A 16,161-nucleotide genomic window follows, 5' to 3' on the forward strand; every position below is an offset into this window, starting at 1 on the left:
AACAATTTTTTAAATCTATTTTTATACTTACCATATTAGAAATTATGTGAAGAATTATAAGTTTAGCTATTCATTAAACTTAGTAATATTCTATTATATGTTAGTATCTATGACAACTTTATATAAAGTAATTGTTTCTTCCCAAACTGTGAGACTAGCATTACTTTACTTTGCTATGACCCTCTTTGTTCTCTGACTGAAGGCAGCTGGAATCTCAGTTCTGCTTTTTCACTAAGGCTTTTTCTGAATCCTTTCTGGAAAACTACTGTATACTTTAAAAGGCTTACTCAGAAAGGTAGACAACAAACTAACATTAACAAGGGAATGCTTGTCACCTTCCTCACCTGTCACATGAGTTTCCAGACACTGTGTAAGCTGTCTTGTTTTGTCAAGATTAGCATCCTTAGGATGTTTGGTGTCTAGGGTTTGAATTAATGTAGGTATTTGAAGAGAACCTTTTCTTTGGTTGTTGGAATTGCACTCATGCCCAGCCCTCCATGATGTTTGGCTTGCTGTACTCGTCAGTGCTCTCCCAGAGGTTAGTATTTACCTGTGTCGTGTAGACTTGTACCTCCTCCCTGCCTTCTCATCTTGCCTCTATATAATTTTTTCTGCTATGGTGAGTGGGGCTGCCAGATTTGGTTGGCTTCTGACCTCTATTTCAGTTCAGAGATGACCACAGTCAGGTGTCCACTTGAGGATTCTCCTTATTGCTTCATTTTGCTTTGGACCTGTAGTCTCGTGGTTTTCAAGCCTGCAGAAATAATTCTGTGTTTTCTTGAGTTTGTGTTAAAAAGGCAAGTCTTGCAGGTTTTCTGTGCCCAGCAGATATCTCCCAGACTCTTTTTTTTCCTTTTAATACTATATATGCTGAAATTTAATATTAAATTTTCATTTGTTCTGTTTTTAGTGGAAGACCTATTTTAGCATCCAATTAATAATGATTAGAAACAAACTCACAAAAACCACATTTTTACTATTGTTGTAGGAACAAAGAATAAATATAAATTATTTGCTTTTGTTTTAGACAAGTGTGTGGGCCATATGCTATTTAGTAATGATATATAGCATGTTAAGAGGGAAAGTAAACAGACTTTTACAGTTATTTTGTGTTTTAAGTATTGTACATTAGGAGTTATTTACACTAATGTAGTGTAATTATAGAGTTAGATTAGTTTTTGACTATCTCTTAGATTTGTAAGTAAGGACTTCTTGGTTAGCTTGCTCTCAGTGCAAATTTTTTCATCTGTGCAGTGGACATAATAATGTGTGTTAACTAGTTCTAGCATAGAGTCTTTAACAAGAGTTTTCAATGAGGTGGACATTTATTGCTTCTGCTTTCATGCAAGAGAAAGGTAAAGAGTGCTATGACAGATACCCTGAGGGTATATGACTCTAGGTCACTTACTTCTTTAACTCTTTTCTTCTTTACTCTTAGGTTTCAGTTTTAAGGTGAACTCATGACCCCTACTGGGGTTCCGAGAATTACAATAGCTCTGACAGCAGGAAGGAATAGGAAGGAAGATAAAAGGGACATATCTTCCTTTGAAATACTGCTGCAATATAACGCATGATTAAACATTTATGGGCTTGGAGCTGAGACGAAAGGATGGACCATCTAGAGATGGCCATTTCTGGGGATCCATCCCATAATCAGCTTCCAAACACTGACACCATTGCATACACTAGCAAGATTTTGCTGAAAGGACCCAGATATAGCTGTCTCTTGTGAGGCTATGCCGGGGCCTAGCAAACACAGAAGTGGATGCTCACAGTTAGCTATTAGACGGATCACAGGGCCTCCAATGGAGGAGCTAGAGAAAGTAACCAAGGAGCTAAAGGGATCTGCAACCCTATAGGTGGAACAACAATATGAACTAACCAGTACCCCCCAGAGCTGTGTCTCTAGCTGCATATGTATCAGAAGATGGCCTAGTCGGCCATCAGTGGAAAGAGAGGCCCATTGGTTGTGCAAACTTTATATGCCTCAGTATAGGGGAACTCCAGGGCCAAGAAGTGGGAGTGGGTAGGGGAGGGTGTGGGGGACTTTTGGGATAGCATTGGAAATGTAAATGAAATAAAAAAAAAAGAAAAATGCATATTCTACAACTTTTGGATAAAATTTTCTGCAGGAGTCTATTAAATTAATTTGACTCATGGTATAGCTTAAGTAAAAAAAATAAAGTTATTTTATTAATACAGAAAAAAAAAACAACATTTATGGGCTACAATTTAGTTATATCTACTTTTGAGGTAGCTTGGCTTTTTTAGTTGTATATTTTGAAGAAAGAAGGGATAAAGGGAATTGGAGTAGATAGCTATGAATATCTATTGTGGACATCTTCCATTGTAATGTCATAGAACCTTTTTTTTTATTTTTGTTTTTTTCGAGAGAGTTTCTCTGTGTAGCCCTGGCTGTCCTGGAAGTCACTTTGTAGACCAGGCTGGCCTCGAACTCAGAAATCCACCTGCCTCTGCCTCCCAAGTGCTAGGATCAAAGGCGTGCACCACCACGGCCAGCTTTTTTTTTTTTTTGTTTTTCAAGATGCAGTTTCTCTGAATAGCCCAGGCTGTCTTGGAACTCGCTCTGTAGACCAGGCTGACCTTGAATTCACAGGGATCCACTGGCCCTGCTGCCCAAGCCCTGAGAAGCTCCCACTGCCTGGTGTGCCAGAGAGTCTTACCCAGATGAGGATTATTCGGGAGTCAGCAGGCTCAGGACAGAATATCACTTGTTAGAACTGAGAAACTGTTGAGAAGCACACTAACTACAGTAAGTCTTCAGTTAAGTGGATGTGGTAATAGCAAACCCTAGAATTAAAGACTTACTAAGACTTACATTTGTAGCTAAACCAGATGTGCTTGGTTTTTATTACTTGTGTGGCATGAAGGAACAAAGGAAGTGCTAGCTTCCTGCCTGAAGCTGTTTGTTAGGAGAAAGTGTTTTTAACAGGAGGACTGAGGGAAGTCAAGAATGTCAGTCAGAGTCAGGGAAACATTTCTCCCTTTCCCCTTCTAGCAGTGTTTCCTAGGAGTTTAACAAGGCTTGACATGCAGTAGGTGTGTTCACTCAATGCAGGGGCCATAATTACAGTGTGATTTGAGTAATTCCAGCATCTTCCACTATGACTCAATCAGTATATTTTATCTTCCCATGTGCGTTATTTGAGAAACACCATGATTTTTATGCAGTATTATTACTTTTTGAGTTAGTATGAGGCAAACTTTAGTTGTTTTAAAAAGATTTTGCCGTACCTTTTAGAGTAAGTTTTAAACTTTTGGTGCAGTAGTAGTTTCTTCAACAAACCTAATATAACTATGTATGTAGCATAAATTATATCCATCATTTCTGGAGATACATAAGCTTCAAGAAGAGAACTATGGTTTAGTGCAAATGTCAACAGTGGAACTATCTCCTTACCACTGTGAACCGAGAGTAGCCAATGGCTGTTAACAGGCTAGATACAGTTAACCAAGGGAAGGCAGGCAAACACATCTGAACTTTGCAAAGGTGCCTTGCATGTAGTAGGTGTTCAGTGCAGTGACCATGAACAGAGTGAAGCTTTGAGTAATTCCAGCATCTTCCACTTTGGCTTGGTCTGTACATTTCATCTTCCCATGTGCAGTCACTTAATAAATGACATGATTTTCTGTGTAGAATTAGAACACTTACAAACTTTTTTTAAACTAAGCTCATTTACCCTTCTTTAGTCAGAAAAGTAGTGAGCTGGTGATAGAACCAAGAGAGAATATATATGGAGCTTTAGTTCTGGGTCAGACACAAACTATTCTCTTGTTGTGTGTTGCTGTGGTTTTTATTTTCATTGATTTTTACCATTCTTTGCCTTTCTAAGCTCACTCTGGTATTGAAGTGATACTGAATTTCATAACTTTGGAAGTAATACTATTCTGTAAAAAGATTTATCCTTACATCTTGTTTTTTCTTTTTAATTTCTGTGCTCTCAGATCTCTCTTTAATAGGAAGACCTTTACTTCCTGCTTATGGCTCATCAAGAAAGTCTTCAGTAGCTTTAAAATTTCCCTGCATCCTTTGCTTCTCCTTGATGTCAGTTTGGTAGCTCTGGCTCTTTGCTCTTTGGAAACTTCATAAAGGTATCTGTCCTTTATGTTAGCACTTCTTGAATACTTATGGTCTTATGTATTTTTTGAAGAAAAATCTTTACTTTTGCCCTTTTTCTGATGAATAGTTCAGGTATATAAGTTTGCTCTCCCAGAGAAGTGCTGCAGACCCCACTGTTTTATAGGCTGGCCTTTGACACAGGCTACTTTTGGTCAAGGAACTCAATGTTATTAAGTACCAGTTTACACTTAACGTGTAAAGCCCTTTTTAGTAGACTTCTAAATGTTTTTAGAGGGTCAGTTTTAAAGATTACCTAGTTTTCTTCTCTGCTGGCCAATGACACATTTAGCCTGAAAAAGTTATTCAGAAAATACGGAAATTATAAGGCAGAAGATTAATATCATCTTATTGGGAAGCATTACGGCATACAGGCTGACAGTTCTGCATCTGGGTCTGAGAGACATTGGGCCTGGCTTGGGCTTTTAAAACCTCAAAGCCTACTCCCAGTGACAAACTTCCTCCAACAAGGCCATGCTTCGTAATCCCTCTTAAATATTCTGATATTTTCTAGTATGATGGTAAACAAATAAGTCAGTTTAAATCTCTTCTTTTGGTTTTTAGAATAGGATATTTTTGGGGCTGGAGAGATGGCTCAGTGGTTAAGAGCACTGACTGCTTTTCCAAAGGTCCTGAGTAACCACATGGTGGCTCACAACCATCTGTAATGAGATCTGATGCCCTCTTCTGGAGTGTCTGAAAACAGCTATAATGTACTCATAATAAATAAGTGAATCTTTAAAAAAAAAAAAAAAGATTTAGAATAGGGTATTTTCTCATGTTTCTCTTTTCCATTTCCTGAGGTGATTTTCTATAATGCATTATTTTCTTATTCCCAAGGGGAAGGTAAGTATATATTTGAAATGGGGTAGAATTTTATTTTGTACATTAAGTAGCAGGGTATGCTTTTTATTTATTTATTTATTTTTTTGGTTCTTTTTTGAGACAGGGTTTCTCTGTGTAGCCCTGGTTGTCCTGAAACTCACTCTGTAGACCAGGCTGGCCTCAAACTCAGAAATCCACCTGCCTCTGCCTCCTGAGTGCTGGGATTAAAGGTGTGTGCCACCACTACCCGGTGCTTTTTATTTTTTAAGGTGTTTATTTGTTGAGAGTTTGTTTTCTCACTTAGGTTTTTTTTTTTAAGTTTTAATATAAGGAATTAAGTAATTAGTAAAGAAATTCAAGCATGTTAGAACACTTTTCTTATGTAATGTAAATAAAAAGGATGGGCATTATTAATGATGAAGTACGTAATTTGACTTAAATGCTTCTTTGTGTATTATTTAATTCTTGACAATGTTCTCAGTGAGGGATGTTTGTGTAAAACAGTATATTTGTGCTTACGTTTTTACATGTCTTAGCCTGCAAGTTGAAGTAAAATAAAAGGAAATTATTGATTGAAAACTTGTCCTGTGATGGGTGTATGTATGTGTGTATGTTTTTTTGAGACAAGATTTTTCTCTGTAACAGCCCTGGCTGTCCTGGAACTTCCTTTGTAGCCCAGGCTGGCCTCCAGCTCACAGGGATTCCCCTGTCTCTTCCTCTGTGCACTGGGACTGAAAGGCATGCACTACCACCGCTCAGCTTTGGCTTGTCATTTTTAACACCAGAGAGAAGATGCTTTGGAAATAACTCTTTGATATGTATGATAAAGCACATTGATTTTATTTTATTTTATTTTATTGTTTTTAGAAGAAAAACAACAGTGAAGACATTATGTATTTATGCAGACTATAAGTCTGATGAAAGCTACACTCCAAGCAAAATCTCAGTCAGAGTAGGAAATAATTTTCACAACCTTCAAGAAATCCGGGTATGTTTTTATTTTTTTTAAATGTGTGTTTAATTCATTCTATAAATGATAATCATAAAACAAGAAAATTATATTGAAAACTGTGCATATAATATTTATATTTTAAACTGCCATCTTTTTTTCTAATGCTTTATTATAGATTTTCAGTTATAAGAAAGTCTAAAAGAATTGTACCGTATCCCCCTCACTGTTGGAATGCTTTAATGTTTTACTACATTTGCTTTATTAAGTTCATTTTTTAATTCATCAAAATAAATTACAGGTTCCTGATACCATCTAGGGTGTAGGAACATGTTCATTTTCACTGCTGATTAAAAAGTTAAAAGGCAGGAAACAAATGTTACCAGAAATCTTGGCAAGTCCTACTGATGCCATCATATACTTGGGAAATCAGGGTTTCCTTTTGGGGTTCTTAGTCTTATTAATGGAAACAAAAAGGAATGGACTCATGGAAACTCATGGACAATTTATTTATAGTTTAAAAGAAAACTTCAGGGGCATGCAAGCTGTAAAGTTAACAGTTGCCCAGAGGAGAAGAATGGAGGAAAGAGGTGGGAGGCCATGCTGCTTGAGATAAGCTGACACAGAGGTCAGCCACGGTTAGCAGAGTTGTATGCTAGAGAGGGCAGCTGTAGAGAAAGAGTAAAGAAGCCCGGAACCAGGGAGAGCATGCTAAGGCTCCAGCCAGGATCTGAAAGACAAAGGCAGAAGAGAAGGTCTTGGCTATGAAAGGGAGACATAGACAAACCTCATCAACTTTTAGAGGCTGCACTAGGGAAGGAAATGTACATTATCTAATGGTGAACTCATCTTCCTCAAGGTGGTCCCCTAGCCAGGTCCTCAGCCTGCTCCCATTGAATCAATTATCAAGGAAGGAGATACGTTTAGACTTCAGCTTGATGGAGATTCCACTGTTTACTATATCCTCTTTATTTCAGATATAGGAGCTTGATAGATTGTTAGTAAGTGTTACCAGTATTTACTTAATATTAATTTTAAGGGAAACATACTTTTATACAAATTTTAAGTATATTATTTGATGAGGTTTACAAATGCATGCATCTGTATAGCTCTACTCCTTCAAAGTAAGGAGCATTTTTCTCTGTGTCTACTGTCATGAAATGTCATTTCTGTCCCTTCACTCTTGAGTCTGTATGTTCTGCACTATGAGGTCAGCACCTTGTAGGCAGCATGTACTCAATTGAGCCCTAGCTGTGCCCCAGCCACTCAGTATTTGATTGAAGCATTTAGTCCTCTGTATACTGCTGCCTTCTGATCACATTAGGCTCTTTGCTTAGGTAACTTCCCCATGTATGTTGAGCTTAGTCTTTGTCTTTTGCATAGAGCTTTGTGATTACCACATGTTTTATATAAAAAAAATTATGGTTTTAATAGTTTCTTACTGTAAACTAATAACTCATCTTTGATTACATACTTTTACTTACCTACCTTATGGCTTGTTTTGATGGCAAGGAATGTATGCCTTTTAATATAGAATCATTATGTTTTATTGGAGAAAACAAGAGAAACAAATATCCATTTATACTAGGTAGGTGTTTTAGTTAGGGTTCCTATGCTATGATGAAATACTATGTTTGACCAAAGCAGCTTGAGGAGTATTAGTTTGCTTGCTGTTCCATGTAACAGCTCATCTTTGAATGCAGTGAGGGTAGGAACTCAAGCAGGGCAGGAAGCTGGAGGCAGGAGGTAATACAGAAGCCATGGAGGAGTGCTGCTTAGGCTTGTTCCCTATGGCTCACTCATCCTGCTTAATTGTAGAACCCAGGACTCCCAGACCAGGCATGGCAGCTCCCACAATGGGCTGGGCCTTCTGGATCAGTCACTAAATTAAGAAAATTTCCAGAAGCTCAGAATACCCAAGATATAATTCACAAACCACATGAAACTCAAGAAGGAGGAAGACCAAAGGAAGTGTGGATACTTCAATTCTTCTTAGAAGGGGGAACAAAACCATGGAAGGAGTTATAGGGACAAAGTGTGGAGTAGAGACTGAGGAAATGACCATCTGGAGACTGCCCCACCTGGGGATCCATCTTGTTTACAATCACCAAACCCAGACACTGTTGTGGATGCCAACAAGTGTTTGATGACAGGAGACTGATATAGCTGTCTCCTGAGAGGCTCTGCCATTGCCTCACCAAATACAGAAGTGGATGCTCACAGCCAACCACTGGACGGAGCACTGGGTCCCCAAATGGAGGAACTAGTGAAAGGACCCAAGGAGCTGAAGGGGTTTGCAGCCCCATAGGAGGAACAACAATATGAACCAACCAGTACCCCCAGAGCCCCAAGGACTAAACCACCAACCAAAGAGTACACATGGTGGGACTCATGGGTCCAGGTGCATATGCAGCAGAGGATGGCCTAGTCGGTCATCAATGGGAAGAGAGGCCCTTGGTCCTGAGAAGGCTCTATGCTCCAGTGTGGGGGAATGCCAGGGCCAGGAGGTGGGATTGGGTAAGTTGGTGAGTTGGGGGAGGGGAAAGGGAATAGGGGGAGGGTGTTTTTTGGAGGGGAAACAAGGAACGGTGATAACATTTGAATGTAAATAAAGAAAATATCCAATTTTAAAAAATTAAAAAAAAAAGAAAAAAGAAAAGAAAATTCCCATATGGGCTTGCTTATAGCTTGACCTTACAAAGGCGTTTTCTCAGTTGAGGTTCCCTGATCTCTGATGACTCTAGTGTGTGTCAAGTTTACATAAAACTAGTCAGGACAGTAGGGCACTGAGGATACACTGAATAAACATTTCCATCTAAGTCTAGCTTAGTGATCAGTGAGTTTTGGGGTAACTTCCGAAAGCAGCTGTGTCACTGAAAAGCCACCTCAGCCAAGTGCTTCTGTCACCGCTGTTATGGAATCTGCTTAGGGATATGTGGCCTTCTTCATCCTCGATTTTTGTCTTTCCTCAGATTTGGAAAGAACTTTTGTTCTTATATATTAAAAATTATAAATTGATGTGCTTTTAATGTGAATGACTTCTTTATATGTGTGTGTGTATGTTTTTGTTAGTGTATGCACACATGTATAGGGAGAGTGTTAGGTCCTATGGAACTAGAGTTCCAGGGGGTTGTGAGCCACTGAACTTGAGGGCAGGATCAAAAGTTTGGTCCTCTGGAAGAACAGCAAGTGCTCTCAACTGCTGAGCCATCTCTCCAGCCTTTCCTTAGTTCCTTAAATAAACTTGGTACTTGTCTTCTACTTGAGCTTCCATAACCTGCCTTTCTTTTAAGTTGTCATAGATTTGGCAAGTTTTCTTCCAGATTTTTCTTTTCTTTTTCTCTTGTGGTATAATTTCATGGATTCTTTAGATTATTTCTGCTCTTATGCATTAAAATTTTTATTCATTGTATTTTTTGGCTGTAGAATTTGTTTCATTAAAAAAAAATCCAACTTCCATTTCTTATACTCCTTTCTTATTTTGGTTATTTATTATACTATATTTTAAAATTATTTCTATTTTCTTAAAGCTTCTTGAGTTTTCTTAAAGCATTTAATTTGAATTTCAGGCAGTTTAGGACACTGCATTTACTCAAACCCGGTAAGTGGTGCTTTCTTTCATTTCTTTGGTTGGTTAATATTTCATGGATTGTTCTTGATTTTTTTTATATTATTTATTTAATGTATATGAGTACACTGTCGCTGTCCTCATACACACCAGAAGAGGTCATCGGATCCCATTACAGATGGTTGTGATCTACCATGTGGTTGCTGGGAATTTAACTCAGGACCTCTGGAAGAGCAGTTGGTGCTCTTAACTGCTGAGCCATCTCTCCAGCCCTTGTTCTTGATTCTTTTAGCATGACCTTACTCTCTGGGTTCTTGAAAAAGGAAATTATTCTAGTCTTTGAAGACTGTCTGGGAAAGCCCACCACCAACCAGCCCATCTAGAGATTCTGAGAACAGTTGATGTGATCCATGGGTCTGTTTGCCATTGGAGTCCTCCATAGGTTGGCCTGGTTCCAGTAGATAAGCTGGTGTGTAAGTCCAGTTAGTGTCTTAGCAGTAGGAGAGCTTGTTTTTATTAAGGACAACCAGAGGCTGTGTCTATGGGGACTGATGTAGCTTTGTGTCAGGTAGCCTTTATCCGGAGAGAGCAAGTTGTAGTGGCAGCTAGGTCCTTTTATTTACTGCACATATCTGGAACATCAGGCTGCCAGGTCTTTTTTTTTTTTTTTTTTTCTTTTGGTTTTTCGAGACAGGGTTTCTCTGTATATCCCTGCCTGTCCTGGAACTCGCTTTGCAGACCAGGCTGGCCTTGAACTCAGAAATCCGCCTGTCTCCGCCTCTCTGCTGGGATTAAAGGTGTGCGCCACCACTGCCCGGCTTTTTTCTTTTCTTTTTTTTTTTTTTAAATCAGGCTGCCAGGTCCCAGTAGGTAGGTAGCTACTGGGTTACTGAAGGCAGGTCAGCAGAATTGCCTGTACACTAACTCTAGGGACTCAGTCCTGGGGACTAATTTGGTGATGGGGTAGGCCCAGAGCCAGAGTATACCAGGCAGATCTGCAGCCTAAAAATATGTCCCTAAACACACAAGCTTGATCCATGGGCACTGGCATACTCAGATGCCTCTCCTCATTCTAGGTTTTCCTGGATTGGCCTCCACATTGGGATTTGAGGCAATGGCTAGGCAGAGGACATTTCTCACTGTGCTGCTTGGCATTGTGGGATGAGTGACACGAGTGATGCCAAACTCTCCTTCCTCTTCTGCTTAACTACCCTCTACTGCCATACCCAGGTTCTGTAATCTCACCTGGCTTCTTACTAAGGTTTGCAAAGGTACTTTTGTGTGGTTGGTCTAATTGACAGGTTTTACAAAGTTCCATTTTACCATCTTGCTGATGTCAGGACTTGATTGTTTTTTGAGACACCCTCCTTGTCATTTGTATGTATATGCTGTTACTTTCCTCTTTTTAGTTTTTTCATTCTCTCTAATGCTTTCTAATTCAAAATAATCTTGATTTTTAAAATCACAGTTATATTTGATTGTCATCTTTTAGTTTTATATGCAGTACACTTAATCAGTGTCTCATGCTATAAAGACTTAAAGCATTTAATTGTATGATTTGTTACATGGCTCGTATTTATCAAAATGGACTGCTCATATTGACAAGCTCTTTGTGAGATAAGCTTTTCTCATTTGGGGTTATAGCTAAAAGTTGTCCTGGTATGAGCCTCATGCACACTAGAAATACTTTGGTCTGGTGTATTGTGCTTGAATGCCCACTAGATGTCACTGTTGGCTTTTACTTTGTAGCCCTATTTTCTAGTCATCAGCTGAAGGCTTCGACTGTAGCTGCCTTAGTTGTAGTTTTTTTCCTAGAATGTATTCACATTGAAAAACTCTTTGATGCATTTTGGGAAGTGTAAATCCTCATACAAGATCTCTGTGTATATGAAGATGTCTTGTATTTTCTTGTAAGTTGGATAGTACAAAATTCTTTTGAGAGGCTAATAGGAGAAACTTTAAATGATGTTTGGAGCTTGGGGTATACCTGGTCTTTGCTTCTTTTATTTAAATGCTGGAACATTAGCTGTTTGGAACAGGAGGTCTTATAGGTAGCTTATTAGTTGTCTCGTCTATATTTATGTATGGTGATGACATGGCCTCATGGTACCAGGTATTCCTAAGGATTGCCAGGTGAGGCTCAACTATTTTCCTGAATAACTTTACTATGTGTTTTGTATAGTTCTCACTAAAGAATCACAAATTTTGGATGTTCTTTTAATTTGTACTTTCAATTATACATCTTTAGGTAATTTATTATATTTACTTTTATCTTTTATATGTTCAAAAAGTTTCAGGTAATATTTTGTGAGATGAAGTAGATCATAATTTTTAAAAAAACATTTCTCCAACACTTGTCTTTCATTTAAAAAGAGAGAAGTCTGTGAATTCAGATACTAAGAAGTAATTAAGACACTGAACTTTTATGAGGGTTTTGGAGCCTTCCTTTCATAAGTTATAGGATTGCTTTAACTGAACGAAAAGTCATTCTTTTATATTTCCCATGGATTCTGTCTGTGAGGGGCTTTAGTACGTACTGAAGTATTTTAGTAGGGTTCCTTTCTCTTTTTCTAGAAAGTATGTGTCTGCTTAAACTATTTTAAATATTCATTTTCTATAACCTCACTGTCGTGAAGTAGTAACTTAAGATTTGAAGGTGAGAAGAACAAATGACTGCCTTAACATGATCTTCCTTCACTTCAGTTATGGAGTGTAGCTAGACCTTTGTTATCACTGCTGAGGACTCTCCAGAAGGATCTCCATGATTCAGCAATGTGTGCTTGATTCTGTATAACTGAGGGGGTTGAAAATGAACTTTCTATTGATAGAACGTTGACTTGGGCCAAATTGAGCTTTCTTTCTTTTCTTTTTTTTTCCAACAGATTTTATTTAAGTATATGCCACCCACTTTATTTTTAAAGATTTGCAATTTTTTATTTAAGGAAATTTTATAAGGCATTAAGATTCTATAAGCAAAAATTGTATATACAAAAGAGATTCTCTAGACAGAAGTGAGAATTTTTTATTTCAGTCTTTGTTTTAATTTCCTTTCTGCTGTATCATTGCATCTGTGTCTTTCAGGTTTACTGATATTCAGGAAGAGCTTGCAAAAAAAGGCACTGTTGTTGAATTTTAAAATCTTTTGGGTTTTGTTGTTGTTGTTGTTGTTTTTCAAAACAGGGTTTCTTTGTGAATATAGCCCCTGGTTATCCTGGAGCTTACTCTGTAGACGAAACTGGCCTCAAACTCAGAGATCCATCCGCCTCTGCTTGTCTCCTGAGTGTTGGGATTAAAGGTGTATGCTACGACTGCTTAGTAAATCTTTTGTATTTTAACATTATGTTTTGCTTAGTATTTTTTCTCTGTGAAAGGAAAATAATATGTTAAGATTTTTCTTGTCTAAATAACAAAGAATACTAGAGTTGATTTAACTACTTAAACATTTTAGAAAATATTCAACAACACCTAACAATTTGTTAATTATATCTCTTTTAAAAACTGTTGTAGAACTTTTTGTGCTTAATAGGAAACTGATATGTAATTTCTTATACATACCTTGAAGGCACTCAAAGTTGTTTCTAAACTCTTGTGAGAAAAACAGCTTGCAGCCAAGTGGTGGTGGCACATGCCTTTAATCCCAGAACTGAGGGAGAGGCAGGCAGATTTTTGAGTTTGAGATCAGCCTGGTCTATAGAGATTTCCAGGACAGCCAGGGCTACATAGAGAAAAGCTGTCTTAAAACTTACTCCACCCCCAACAAAACAAAACAAAAAAATCAAAACAAACAAAAAACAAAAAGAGAAAAGAGAAAAGAAAGAATAAAAAAAAAAAAGCTTGCTAACTTAATATAATTCTTTCAGCATATTTGAAATTCACCCTTTGGTTCACTGTTAATATTTTATTTCTAAAATTTCTAGGCTGTAAGCTTGAGCATTTAAGTGAATTTTAAGCCTTGTTTTCATCTTTAGGTATTAAATCTGTTACCAAGTGTTTTGTTTTTCCTCCTTTTTAAAGAGATGACCTGACATAGTCTTTTAATGCCTAGAGAGCTGTTGTGGTAATTCTCTTTCTTCCATGTATGTGTCTACTTGTCTTATGTCAGTAGCACAGCTATGTAAATCCATATATGGTACTTTGACAGAAGTGTGTAATAGATCAATTCTTCTGTTAAGATAACATTACTGTTATAATTAGAGTAATATTGAGATGAAAGGCAGTATCCATTGATGTCAACTCTATTCATACTGACTTTCTTAAGATGTGTTTTTAATAAATGGTCCTGGGAAAATTAGTTTTTATGTACAGAAGATTAGAACTCAGTTCTCGTATGTAACCATATATAAAAATCATCTCAAAGTTTACATATAAGACTTGAAACTGTGAAACATGGGGAATGCCTTAGGCTGGATAGTGAAAAGGACAAGGGTTTTTTGTTTGTATTTTTGTTAATATTCTCAAATACCCAGGTAACAAAAGAAAAATTAGACAAATAGGGTTACCTCAAACAAACAAACAAACAAAAAAAACCCTTCATAACAATGGGAAGATATCATCAGAATGAAAAAGCAGCCTATAAAACAGGGGAAATGAACCCACGATGCACGTGGATGAAGGCTTAGTTCAGAATGCCTAAGGACCTTATGGACCTTATGACCAGACCAGAACAAAAACGAAAAACCCTAAAAACACACACACACAAAACAAATACACCCAAAGCAGCTAAGCAATCAACAAAACCACAGCCCAATTAAAAAGTACAAACCTGACTGTATACTTCAATGAATGTTTCTTAAAAGAAGACAAAGCTGCGGGTGGGTGTTCGTGCACATCTGTCATACTAACACTAGGAAGCCATCCTGGGCTACATGGTAACCTTGGCTCCAAGAACAAAACTAATAAAAAGACATTGAAGTTTAACGGATCCATGAAGCAGTCCTACACATTACAAGCTGTCAGAGAAACCCCAATCAAAGTCACAGTAGATATCAGTTCACTATAATTATCAGAGAAATAAAGGAGATGGCTTGTTTATGAAGGTGAATAGTCCCCTAATATACTGCTGGGGTTGTAAATTAGTGTGCTGATGAAAGAAGATGGGATGGAAGTCCCTGCCATAGTGTAGTGGTTACACTTGCCTCACTGTGACCTTAATGCCCAGCAAAGGGAAGGAAGGTTGTTTTGGCTTCCTGTGGCAGAAGTTTTAGTTCATAGTTGCTTGGCCTCATGTGCTTGAGCAAAACATCATGGCAGTAGAAATATGTGCAAATGACAGATTGTTCACATTAGACAAGGCAGGAAAGAAGAGCAAGTAAGTTTAGAACCAAGCTAGGGTACAATCTCCAAAACCTTCCCCTAGTGACTGACCACTTGTGCTTTGTCAGCTAGGCTCCACCTCCTCAGGGTTCCATAGTGTCCCAGAGTGTCTCTAGTAGCTGGGGAACATAGATAGGTACAAGACATGAGTCAGTGGGAGACTTCTAGATTTAAACTGTAGTAGTATGTGATTCGGCAACATTTTTTGCTGAGATAGATGTATGAGTGTGTGGATATGTACACTTGAGTGCAGTTGCCTGCAGAGGTCACAAGAAGGCATGGGGTCCCGTGGAGCTGGAGTTACAGGAGGCTGTGAGCCAATCAGTGGGTGTTAGGAGCAGTATAGATCTTCTGTAAGAGCAGTAAGTGCTCTTAACCCAGAAGTACCACCACCTCTTACTCTTCTTCCTCCTCCTCTTCCTTTTTAACATTTCATTATTTTATGTGTATGAGTGTTTTGCCTGTGTGTTTGTATGTGCCTGATAACCCATGGAGATCAGAGGACGGCTTTGTATCCTCTGGCTCTAGAGTTACAGAGGGTTGTGAGCCACCATGGGGGTGTCGGGAAATGTACCTGGGCCTAATGGAGGAGCAGCATTTCTCTTAACTGCTGAGCCATCTCTCCAGACCCAAGAATCCACATCTTAGTGTCTATCACCTCGCTATAGTGCCAAGCTGGGGAATGACCCTTTAACACGTGGCCATACTAACGCAGTCCTCTCACCTTTAGTTATGCGCTGACTCGTGTTCTTTGTTTTATTGAAACACCATCTCACTATTCAGCGTGGCTTGAAACACTCAATCTTTTTGCTTAAGCTTCCTGATGAGATGTAGACATATACTGCCACGAGTGGTTCACCCACCCACCCTCCCTCCCTCCCTCCCTCCCTTCCTTCCTTCTTCCCATCCTTCCTTCCTTTCTTTTTTACAAATAGTGTTTCCCTGTACAGCCCAGACTCACCTGCAGTTTACTTTGTAGACTTTGAACATGGGCTTCTCTTGTCTCAGTTTCCTTAGTACTGGTGAGTTGAAGGAACTATGGTAACTACTATTCAAACTTACTGGTGCAGCCTAGGCACCTTCCTCCCCCCCCCCCCCCCAGCTTGTTTCACATGTTTAGGTAAATCAAGGATCTTTGGATCTTCAGTTTTCAAAATGAAGCAGTGAGAACATTGGAATATAAGGGGCTGTGAATGAAACATCACCGTACAAGGATTGGTAATTAAAGGCTGATGGGCTGATGAGCAGAAATAGTAAGGCAGCTGGTTTGCCACTGTCTTTAGAATAAAGATGCTACCAGGGTTACAGCTAGTATTGATTTGGGTGCTTAATCAAGTAAGTAGAGATTTGAGACGTGAACAGGAAGGG

The 16,161-nt window shown here is 38.5% G+C and overlaps 1 protein-coding gene across 9 annotated transcripts in view; it reads left to right on the plus strand.

Moving 5' to 3' along the window:
* Window positions 1-16,161, plus strand: part of Anapc10 (anaphase promoting complex subunit 10) — a 65,586-nt gene that overhangs the window by 11,564 nt on the left and 37,861 nt on the right. For 4 of the 9 annotated variants that reach the window (NM_026904.3, NM_001357234.1, NM_001357236.1 and 1 more), the window contains exon 4: window positions 5,831-5,951. The exons of 1 other annotated variant lie outside the window; for it this stretch is intronic. In NM_026904.3, coding sequence (NP_081180.1) covers window positions 5,831-5,951 — 121 coding nt within the window. Of the gene's footprint in view, window positions 1-3,966; window positions 4,114-5,830; window positions 5,952-9,481; window positions 9,514-16,161 lie in introns of those variants that run through there. 4 more of the 9 variants (XM_006531342.2, NM_001357237.1, XM_030243749.1 and 1 more) reach the window with 2 other exon arrangements.

The sequence above is a fragment of the Mus musculus genome, chromosome 8, assembly GCF_000001635.26.
Source record: "Mus musculus strain C57BL/6J chromosome 8, GRCm38.p6 C57BL/6J".
Classification (NCBI taxonomy): Eukaryota; Metazoa; Chordata; class Mammalia; order Rodentia; family Muridae; genus Mus; species Mus musculus.